Genomic DNA, 12,340 nt, shown 5'->3' on the forward strand with positions numbered 1-12,340 from the left:
TTAATTAGGTCTCGCCTTAGTCTTCTCTTCTCAAGGCTGAAGAGTCCTATCTCACTCAGCCTTTCCTCATAGTGGAGATGTTCCAGGCCCCTAATCATCTTCGTAGCCCTTCTTTGGACTCTCTCCAGGAGATCCCTGTCCTTTTTAAACCAACGAGCCCAGAACTGGACATAAATATCCCCATTCCATAGATACCTATATTTTGTTACATAGATGGTCATAGATAGATACTCTACTTTGAGTACTTACATGTATGTGGTTTGAAAGCTGGAAGTATATCTCTAAACAATTATGTATTACCTTCAACCTAATAACTGCCAGACATCCCTTTGTACGTGGTATCTAATAAATCTGAAGAATGCATATCTTTGTCCCTCTAATGGAACCTTTTTCTTCCCTACCTGTCTAATAGCATGTAATGCAACTAATCTGCAACTTCCTCCATTGTGAAGTATTTTTGAATAATGGTTTCTTTTGTTGTATGGTTGTGGGGATTTACAGTTTTGTTCTTTTTTTGTTTTATAAGTATTCTAGTCTTCTTTTTTGCCTACTGAGTGCTTGAGGTTCTCGGAGCCTGTTCCTTGCTGTTTGAAGCACTAGCAAACCCCTTCATAAAAAATCTTTGCCTTTCATCTTCACCAACATCTTCCAGGAAGATCTTGTGTGAGAAATCCTAGCTGTGTTGTACTTAGTAGAGAAGCAGGGCCAGAGCTTAATCTCTACTCATGGCGATGGGTGATGATTTCAAGTCCTTTGAAAAGCTTCCTTTCAAATTCAGTAAGATGAAGATAGTCCCAGCAAGCAAAGCTACTGCATGTGGAAGGCAGACAAGCTTTTATTTTGCAATCTAATACATTAATTTAATTTTAACATCAGAGGAAGATCGGGTCTTTGTAGGAGGTTTATCAAGACTTATAAGGTTTCTGAACCAGTGGCACATTCTGAAGTGGAACGTGTCACTTCCCACAGCTGTATTACAATAAAACTGTGTTAGTCAAGACATCATTAGTGCTCTTTACCACTTTGTTCAGCAACAGCTACCTTTGTGGACTGATCATAAAAACTGAAATTTGCATTTCTGAAATGGCAGCAATTGAAATAGTTTAGAAAACAATGTTCAGTTCTTGGTTGATTTCTTGGGCAAGAAAGGGATATTTTCCCCAAATTGTTATGAAAATGTCTCTGTTGTGTCTTCAAGGTGCAGAAGTTGAGACTGAAAAATTGGGAGTAGCCCTTTCTTTTTCTGGGCAGAGGATAATCAGTACACATTTTGAGCACAGATATATGTCATCATTGGAATAAGACACAGGAGAAATAGAGGATCATGGTGTCTTCTGTTAATTACAGCTAATCAGCCTTATCATGTTAAACCAAGTGACCTCTCTATAAATTCAAAGTAGTTTTAGTTACGGTGGTCAGGATCACAAAAGATGCGTGTTCTCGATTCTGGTTGTTACTGAAGTTATCCTTGCTTACCTTGGAGTTTTATTGGGTTACTGTTTTATTCAGCAGTGCTTCCACATCTCCAGCAGGGGAAAAGTGTAAAGTTTTTTTTTACACTTTAACTGGCAGCCTGGTAATTACCAAGATCACAATTAATATTAACCAAATAATGGTAAGAGATTTTCAGTTTCCACTTAGCAATACATAGGAGCGTTTCAGAAATGGAAGCATTGCAAGAGTGCAATTCACCTTATAACATATTGGTGGAAGAAAATTGCTATATAGCTTATCACAAGACTTTGTCAAAAATGGATTGGCTTTTCAACTCCCTTGCTATTGGTGTCTGTATTTTTCCTGAAGCAGTGTAAATGAAAGGATTTCTTAAAGGTGTGTGATGTGGATGGACAAGAATCTAAGGATTTTTTTTCTTGACAGAACAAACTATATTAAAGAGTTTAAAGAAATATATGAAGAGATTAATATATTAATATATTAAGAGATTAAAGAAATAACTTTTTCTTTGAAGACAATTAGAACATCAAGTTTTTTTGATCTCATAGGTGTACAGTACTCTGCGTATTGCACTTTGCTACCCTGTATTCCTGTATTCCTACAGACATTTCCTGCCTATTTTTAAACTTAACATTGTGCAGAATGATCATGGTCTCTGCAAAGTGGACTAAAGGCCTAATTTACACTTCCTGTCAAAATATCATTTGCCTCCACAAAGTCCTGACAAAAGTCATGACTTCATCTTCCTCAAAATCTAGTTTTCCATAGATTTTCAAGAAAGCGTGGGAAATGTTATAAGGGACATGGATGGTAATCCTAAGAATCATAAAATTCAAGTTCTACAAAATTTCTGCCTGCTGCTCAAAATTACCATCCTCCTTTCTTAATGAAATACATGCTCCTTATTCCAACTGCCTCTGAGAGGACATGCATTTGAAGATCATGAGATAGTAACAGATACATCTTGATCTAATATGTATTGCTCTTCACCAACCACTTAAGGCATCTGAAGAGAGAATTGAACATACATTTCATTATTAATTGATCAGTCATTATGTGGGCATGAAGAAGTTGTAATAGGGATTATTTTTATAGTAACAGTAATACTTATTTTCATTTATATGTTACAGATGTTTTTAGAGCTTTTGATTTTTGAAAACATTGCTCAATACAAAACATTTTGAGTATAAGGTTCATCATATTTATGGAACATACTCTGTGCTTCACTTTAGTGGCTGGAAGCTGTAACCTAGGTGACAGAAGGTTTTTTATTTCTTTTGCAAGAAATGTCTAATCACAAAATTACCATCGTTGTCAGCACAGGTCAGAAATACAGATTGTATCATAGATAACTGCCAACTCATCTTATTTTCATTTTTGAGTTTACACAAGACAAAAAATTAAAAAAAAAAAAAAAAGAACCTGGGAAAAACTAGGGAACTTCACCTAGAAAAAATACAGATTCCCATACTGATCCTACTTTGTATTTGTGTTTTGTTTCAAATGTGAGCAGCTGGTTTATACTTTGAAGTTGACATTTCTTTAATACAATTTTTCATTTTCTTTATTTTACCTTAAGTCTTTTTTTAGGTAATGCCTTAGTTAAGCATTGATTTAGGACTGCTGGCATTTTGCTTGGCAACCACATAGTCTATCAGACTGATGTCCAGATAAGTTGTCTGTCAATCACTGAGTGAAAGAGGTTTGATGAGTACGGAAGAATTAAGCCATTGATTAATTGCCTAAATAGATCAAGAGTTACATCTGTAATAAGTAGCTCTTTTCATACTCTTCCTTTTGTCAAGGTAGGTGGAGCTGCCCTGTGTGCCTTCCATAGTCCAGGGGTGATTGTGGGGGAAGAAACAAATGATAAAACTTTTGATGAATCTGAGCAAATAGAAACATATTTTAGAGAGAAAAAGAGAAGACTTGCACTTACAGGTGTCCAGCTGTGAAAAAGGGCTGCCTTCTTCAATCACTTCCCAGCCTTGGTTTCCCCACCCTGTGTCTCTCCTGCTCCATTTCTCTGCCATTTCAGAGCCTCTCTATTTTTCCTGCTCCAGAGCTACAATCTTCCTCCTCACAAATCCACATTGAGGTCCTGGAGCGAGTGCAGAGAAGGGCAACCAGGCTGGGGAAGGGGCTGGAGGGCAAATCCTCTGAGGAGCGGCTGAGGGAGCTGGGGCTGTTTAGCCTGGAGAAGAGGAGGCTGAGGGGAGACCTTCTCCCCACCTACAACTACCTGAAGGGAGGTTGTAGAGAGGTGGACAATGGTCTCTTCAGCCAGGGGACAGGAGATGGGACAAGGGGCAATGGCATGAAGCTGTGCCAGGGCAGGGACAGATTGGACATTAGAAACAAATGTTTTCCTGACAGAGTTGTCAGGGCCTGGAACAGGCTGCCCAGGGAGGGGGTTGAGTCACCATCCCTGGATATGTTCAAAAAAAGGGTAGCTGAGGTACTTAGGGATCTGGTTTAGCTTAGGATGGGTGTGGTTGGACTTGATGATGATCTTCAAAGGTCTCTTCCAACCTTGTGATTCTTTTGATTCTTGTGATTCTTGTGAATTTCAGACACCTGGATAAATGGTTTGGCTAAATAACAAATGCAGGCTGCATTTATCAAACATCTTCTAGATGTAAGCCTGATAGTGCAAGAATGACAAATAATAATCCTAAATCAGAGTATCTTTCTTCTCTTCTTTGTGATTTATTTAACATTTTTAAAATTATTTGCAACAGTGAATTAGTTCTGCAAAATGAATCAGTGTTACTCAGATAGCCTTGTCTTAGAAATAACAGGCCCCCACAAACTCCATTAGTGGACACAACCTGGTTTGCCTATTAATGCCTATGTAATACATGAGAAGTAACCCTGGCCAGGCTGCCAAAAGGAGTACACACTTTGTGGCTGGGCCACAACAAGGATCACTATAAGGGAATCTTTTACTCCGATCTCTTTATAACTTCCTCACAGATATAGAAATGTCAGTAAAAGGTCCTGAGTAGGTATGGTGCAGCTTGGCATCTTAATTTTCTTTTAGGGTCAGTCTCCTTACGGTTGTGCCTCAGCCTCTGAGTACATTTCCACTGTAACTCCTTTTTCGGTTACTCCTTTCAGTGCAACTTTAAATCACCCCCTTATTACTCTTTGGTTCTGTCCTCATACTTGGTTTCTCATTGCAGTTTGACTGTGCTGCTTCTCATGTAGAAGAAAACTAGTAGATTGAACATGCTAGGAAATGTTTTTTCACTCTCTTTACAGCCTAGAGCTTAGGGATTGATTACTTGACTCTGCCACTGATGGAGGAAGCTGTAATATCCCCCACCTGGTTGGCTTGAAAGCATTTTCAGCCTGTGGTGAACCATCCCTGAAAGTCTGTATCATACTACAAAGGGCTCTATAAAAGGCAGCTAATAAGGTTATTACCAATGCCTTAAGATAGCTACACAGAAAACGACTCATAAATTTTCCAGTGCGCGTGCAGACTGAAAGGTGGCAGCAACTCTTAGATCAAGATTGCCCCAAACCTGCCAGTACCAATGCTGCTCCTTAGTTCCCAGCAGAAATCTGATTATTAGGACAGTGCAACTTTCAAGTTAATTCCTTCATGAGAAGAAAACTCATTTCATAATAAGTCATAATAATCTAAAAACAATAATTTTCATCAATTTTTACTTTTGAAGATTTTTCAGCTGATTTTTTAATCTGGTAATTTAATTTGAAGAAGAAAATAGACCACAGGAATATATACGGTGTTTTTCCTTTCTATTTCTTAGTAAATATCAAAACCAGAATATTTAGTGGGTGGGTTTTAGTTTTTTTTTTTCATAAAGGCAAAAAATATATATATTTACCATAGACATAAATTGTCTCGTCATTTAGGTAATGGGGGAGTATTTTGTATTTTTTAGGCATTTGGAAGTAGTGCAAGAACTATTTAGGTAACTCAGTAGGTTAGAACAATTACAATACACTTCATAAATCACAGGCAAACAAGATATTTTAGGGAAAGAGCGTGACAGATGAGGTCACCAGATATACAATATGTCATTTAGTTAACTTAAGCCCATATTTTTCCCATAATGTAGTAGATGAACTCATTAGTTACAATGAAAAACAGTAAGAAGGAGGCATCTGGCATCCAACTGCCTGTTTCTGACAGGGTTAAGATCGCTGGATCTAGTAATGTTTCTGCTTTGTCTACTGACATGGCCTTGTGCTGCAGAAAACTGATGAGGTTTGCTGAAAATTTACAGGCTCACTGTCACAGTGCTGTAACACAGACAGATGCAAACGGTTACATTTTTGCTTCTGTTCATGTTTATGATTTTGTGAAGTTGGTTGAAGTATTTGGGGCTTTTATAAAAGCATGTATGGTTGATGTGTTTTAAGATTTTTAGGAAATAGCAGTATGAATCAGTATTCAGTACTGATTCTTTGTTCCTGAATTCTGAAGGCTACAGAATTTCTACACCACTGTAGAATGTAGAATAAAACTCAGGGTTATGAGGTGCTGTAATTAAAATTGGCTGTTTTGTGACCTGTACTCAGTAGTTTACAATTCACCTAAAATACTTCTAATAATAATAATGCTGATCCAGAAGGTCTATTTTTCTGAATTGCACAAATACTAATTTACTATTGTTTTTGAGTGGCAATTATTAATCAGTCTCATTTACAAAAGTGAATTGGACCTTTTAAACCCGTATTCATTTTGCTTGATATTTTAAAAAGGAAAATTAAAGCATTGGATTTAGATAGTTTTTTGAGATTGTTATTCATTGTGATAAATCACAATAAGCTTAATTGACTTAGAGCAGGGTATTTATACAGATACTGTAGACATAATAAGAAAAGTAAAGATACAATTCTGGTTTCTGTGAAAATCAAGTATCCATACACTTACCTCTATATTGAATAATTTCTCTTGGTATTTGTTCCTAAATCATTGTAATTGGTGTTAATGTATTGAATAGTAAATTCTATCGAAAATCTATATCTGCAAATTTAATTTTCTTTCCATTTTTAACTTTGACCCTTCCTCCTGGCATTTTGTTCTGATTTGGGAACAAAAGCACCTGCTAAGTAGTTAAGTACAGCCTTATTTACAGAGCCTTGAAATTAGTTCTGATTTTTGAACTTGTGACTCTAACCAGAAGGCTATTCCAGCACCCTGATTCCATAGTGATGGGTGTCACTTCTTGATGAGTTTCCACTCTTTTTTTTTTTTTCCATGCAAACGCTTTCATTTAGCTTAAATCCTTTTTCTGGAGTTTGCATACAAAAATTTCTGTGTATAATAGCTGTTGGATACCCTCAAAGTATTAGTTTGGCCAAACTATATCAGACAAGCCTTTTTTTTTTAACATCTATCATCTGGATCACTGTCCAGTCAATCCTGGTGGATCTCCATAGTGGCACTTCCATCTTCCCCTGGTACAGCAGTGTGCATACTACTCTGTAGTGAACCCTACCAAAGCTTTCTCAGGTGCTACTAATACTTAGCTGTTGCAGGAGTTATTTCTTCAGAAAAGTTTGCAATCACGTTTGCCTTTTCCTCAGTAGTGTTGTACTTGTAACCGAAGTACCCAGTGACTGATGCTTCCAGGTCCTTCCATCCTTTCCAGCTGATGAATTCCCATTATAATGCGAATTTCTGTGTTAGTGGATGCACAGCTTTTCACTATTAACTATAATTTGTATTTCTCTCATAATTCCTTCTTATAATCACCCTTCTGTGCATCAGTTGTACCTTGTGACTTTGTCAACAGCCAATTTCACTGGAATGTTTTTACTTTTTTACCCTAAATCTTTATACAAATTTTAAATGAGAAAACTCCCATGGTAGTTTTTCTTAGTCTGATGAGTTATTTTTTTCTAAAACCATTTGATGGCTCCTTATTAGTCAGTTTCTTTTCCCACCTTCTATTAATTTCCTGTTTCCCTTGACTAAATTGCTATCTATTGTGACAACCCCAGGTTTACCGAATTTTATTACAAACATTATTTGCTTTCTTTGAGCAATAAATATTTTAAAAGCTCTTTAAGCAAAATCATTTTGTAGTCTCTCTTGCTCTATTCCATTACCGTTCTTTACTCAAAAATAAATCCTGGACTCTTGCTTACTGTTGAAGACTTGTGGTTTTTCAGGACATTTTTTCCCCTTTCTGACAAAGAAAAAACTATGTTTGGAATTGTACAGTCATATGTGGCTATCTTTACTTGCCTGTTTCACAAAAGCACTTGTTAGACCTGTAATTTCATGGACTGTTTCTTTCAAAATTGGCTTGGAGTCAGTTCATTCCCATGACTGCAACCTGGTCTAGTTAACAGTGTCCCTGCTTACTGCAGGGCGGGTGGACTAGATGACCTTTTAAAGATCCCTTCCAACCCAACACATTCTATGCTTAAAATCTCTTCTATGATTGTAATACAATAAAATCTTCCTCCTGGCTTGGTTGGGGTATTTGAATTTCCAGAACAGCATTTCCATTAGCTGTCCTGGTTTTAGTTTGTGTTCAGCATTGTTGACCTTAATGAAGATTGAAGTTAGGTGTTAACTTCACCATGTACTTGACCCTCTTCTTTTTTTAAATTGTGCTCTTTTCATTTACATAATAATGGAACCTTATACTATTTTACTTCCCATATATTACAAGGGCAACAATTTGGTTGACTGGCAGTCCAGTGCTACACTTCCCTTTGGTTGAGAAGTGTTGTCTTTTTATGGGTGAAGTTTAAAGAGAGAAACAAGCAGAAAACTCATTAGGGTCATTCTGTGGATCACATGTCCTTCTGTGCCAAATATAGGCAGTACTAAGTAGATACATATTTTTTACTTCCTGACCCGACAGATGCTAAGTGCTTTTTATGCAGCTCATAAATCCAGTTTCTACTTCCTTCTTCTCAAACCAGGGCTCATATCTATTTGGTAAGATGTTTTTAAGGCACTTAGGAGAAAGAGAAGAAGGAAGTGGCTTCAGCATTTATGGCTGCTCAAAGAAGAAAACAATACTCCTTATAATGGATTATTCTGCTTTGAATTTTTAAAAGCCTCTTCTATCTGTATATGTTTGTTAATACTTGTACACATGAGGAGTTTTACACTACCATTAGTTCAAACATAAATAATCACATATTGAATTTCTTTATGCACATGCATGCAGGCACACTTATACCCATGTAGTAAATATGCAGGTATTTTTCACCAGACTGTATCAAACAATTGATAGTAAGTTATGGTTTTGTTATTAAAGTTATACTGTTGAAGGAAATTTGGTCTGGAATAGTCAGAAGGGCAAAAATTTAACTTAGTATGTTATAGAATGTTTTTTCACAACACTTAAATTGCTATAACACAACTGTAAGAAAAACGTGTTTCTAATTCACACACAGGCCAGCTAAATTTTATAATCAAGAAAATAGATTCAGTGGAAGTAAGATAGTTTGGAAATAAATTGGAAAATCAGTTTGTGTCCAAGCTATTTGTCATTGTCACAGTCGGTTGCTCTAAAAAAAAAGGTAATCAGAAAGATAAATATGGGAGTTATTCACAACTCTAGGTGACTTTTCACTAAGCACAGCAAATTATTCTTATTTAATGAAGTCATTGCGCCTGTTTCACTGAAGTAATTAATAGAGGTATGCTTTTCTCGGTTACAAGATGTTGTAGAGTCCGTTTCAATCTGGAAAAGTTCCAAACTCAACAGATTTCCCTTGCCTGTCTTTATAAAGCTGTGTTCATTTTCTTCTTAACATTTACCAGAAAGTATTACAGAATTTTGCCTTTTGTGGGGAAAATGAAAAAGAAAAATACCCACTGTTTTTCATTCACATATAAATAAATTTGTATCCAGTGTAACGCTATGTGTGCAAAAATGTGTATAACACACATTTGAAACAAGAGACAAAGCAAACAAAAGGTCTGGCAGCTTTCTTTTGAATGCAAGCTTAGTATCTGCTGACAGCAATAAAATGACTAAATTTTTCTAGGAATCCTAAAGCCTAAGTGATTGCATCGTTCTCTTCCAGCAGTCTCGCAGATCAGACAGATACACAGTCAATAGGTTATAATTTTTAATGTTGTTTTTTCCTGGCAGTATTTTGTTATTTGATTACTGTGTAAATAGTGGGCTGTAATTTTTAAATGTCACTGAGTATGCATAATATAACTTTGAACTCCCTCTCAAAAGCCTTTATATATGCCAAACCGCTGTTGAAAGAAAGAATGTTTTGTATGTAGAGTGAGTTTTCAAGGTGTAAACTAGTAAGATTTGTGGGCTAACACACATTCCTGTCTTTTAAAACCTCAAAATCATATTTTAGGAGGAAAAAAATCAAACTAAGTTATAAATATTGTTCATAATCTCTATTTCACTGCAGAAACACCAACTGTATTTCCAGAAAATATCAAAGATAAAGAAACACCAACACCGGTTGAAGATATTCAGCTGGAAAGCTCTATTCCTCATACAGATTCTGGAATTGGAGATGAACAGATGCCCAATATTTTGAATGGGACAGACTTGGAGACCAGCACAGGCCCTGATGCTATGAGTGAGTTGTTGTCTACTTTGTCTTCGGAAGTGAAGAAATCTCAGGAGAGCTTAACAGAAAGCCCCAGCGAAATCCTGAAACCTGCATCATCAATATCCAGCATCAGCCAAAGTAAAGGCATTAATGTCAAGGAAATACTGAAAAGTCTCGTGGCAGCCCCTGTTGAAATTGCAGAATGTGGTCCAGATCCGATCCCTTACCCAGACCCTGCACTGAAGAGAGAAGCTCAGGCTATTCTTCCCATGCAGTTTCACTCATTTGACAGGTATATGACTGGATTCATTATTTTATATTGGTTTAATTGAGCAGCTTGAAGGATTTTTTTTAATGTGATTATTCTTCTATTGGTTTATATTACACTATAGTTAAAAATACAGCCTCATTACTTCTTTTTTGTGTTACCAAAATGAATTTTACAGTGTAGGCACTGTGTTTTTCTCTGCAAAGCACTTGGAAAACAAGCTTATTGCAAAGAAATACTTTTGCAATATTTTTTTTTTCCTTTAAAACAAGGAGAGGAGGAGGGGTGATATCTGCTGATATAGAACAGACTGACTGTGCAGAAATTCAGTCAAATATTCTTTCAAAGGCTTAAATCTTAATTGGATCCATCAATATGCTGTTTTCTGGTACTAGAATACTTTGACCATGGCAAATTGTTTGCATAGTGATAGTGGAAACCAGTTTCTTTTTATGTCTTTAAAAAGCAAACGCCCTCAAAAGTTAGTGTGCAAAAATCAACTGCTAAACATTTCCACAAGGAGTCTTTACTTTCTCTTTTTAGAGTGTAGTTTCCAAGTTCCTAATTAAAATGCTTGTCTTTAAATGTCCAGTCCATCTCATTTATCTTGAATGCAGCAGTTGTGATAAGATGTGCCATTGACAACACCTTTCCAGAGACAGGGTCACCTGTTCATTGCAGGCTCAGTCTAAACCTTCACAAATAACTAACATGTGACTGTTGATCTGGTTATGTTTTTCCCTATGACAAGATCATTGCATATTTTTCATAAAACAGGAATCAAGACTCAACTCAAAGATGTGGTAAAACATGTCCTAAAACTTTAAGCAAAGCTGTATTATATTTTATATATATTAGTTCATCCTGAAGGTACAAGAACTAAAATTCTGGAGGAAAGAAAAAATAAGGGACAAAAATGGTTGTGTTGTAATTAAGGAGAAAAATCCATCTGCCCTTACAGACAACCTGCAAAAAATGTCACAAATACCTTGATTAAAGTCTTAAAACAATTTGCAGTCAATATTTTCAGCATAAAGCAAACAGTGAAGTGCAAGAACGTGCATGAGAATTTTACGATAAATATGAAGCAGCACTTTTTCATGAGTGATTCCACAGCAAATCCAGTGCTGTCTTGTCTGTATATAGATTGGTACTGAGGCTGCTTTTCTGAAATATTTCAATAAAAAATCAGGTAACATCTGTTGTAACAAAGCTAGATTGAGATAGAAAAAGTGATATGTGCCTTAGAAGCAGTTAATATAGCCTTTTTTAATAATATTTTAGGTCTTAAGTCCATTTCATAAGAAAGTTCATTTACCAACTGTTTAATTAGGAGGATATTTTTTTTTCATCAATCTGCATGTTTCCATTTTAGAGTTATTTCAATAGGGAGTGTAAATTTATTTGCTTTTTTTCTATATGGTTAGCAATTTTTCTCTAATCTTCTGAGAGGAACCATCATATTGCAGAATACATTCCTGTACATTAAGCAGGGCAAGACTTTGTGTTGTGTGTAGAATTAATAGCACCTAACTGTAACCAACAAAAGGTTGGTGTAGTAGAATCTATTCACCTAACTTTCTACCTTGGTCAATTAAGCAAAATGCTTAATTCAGAGGCTTGTTATTAATTCACAAAATGATAGCTAAATTAGAATTAGATCGTATCACCTCATGAGATGTCTTTTTCACTATTAGAGGGAAGTTAACATCAGGATGATGAAAGAGATCAGTTTTATTCTGCAGTAGGTTGCCCATACCTGTATTTAGTGCGTGCACCTCTTTTAGAATCTTCTAGTGGCAATATGACTGCTTGTACATTTTTAACATTAGTGGTAGCTGCTAATCAAAGAATCATAGAATCATAGGGGTTAGAAGGGGCCTTAAGAGATCATGGGGTCCAACCCCCCTGCCAAAGCAGCTCCCCAGCTCATATTGCACAGACAGGCGTCCAGATGCGTCTGGAATCTCTCCAGAGATGGAGACTCCACCACCTCCCTGGGCAGCCTGTCCCTGTCAGGAGAATATAGAATACAGAATACAGAACTATAGAATTACTTGAGTGGGGCTTCATGTCTAGAGCTTC

General features: G+C 36.3%; 1 protein-coding gene across 4 annotated transcripts in view; it reads left to right on the forward strand.

Annotated features, from left to right (window-relative positions):
* Positions 1 to 12,340, forward strand: part of NBEA (neurobeachin) — a gene marked incomplete at both ends in the record, with an annotated part of 550,746 nt that overhangs the window by 223,499 nt on the left and 314,907 nt on the right. For all 4 annotated transcript variants that reach the window (XM_084277996.1, XM_084277994.1, XM_084277997.1 and 1 more), the window contains one exon: positions 9,841 to 10,279. In XM_084277996.1, the coding sequence (XP_084134122.1) occupies positions 9,841 to 10,279 (439 nt within the window). The remainder of the gene's footprint in view (positions 1 to 9,840; positions 10,280 to 12,340) is intronic.

Source organism: Gallinula chloropus (assembly GCF_964237585.1).
Source record: "Gallinula chloropus genome assembly, chromosome: 1".
In the NCBI taxonomy this organism is placed as follows: Eukaryota; Metazoa; Chordata; class Aves; order Gruiformes; family Rallidae; genus Gallinula; species Gallinula chloropus.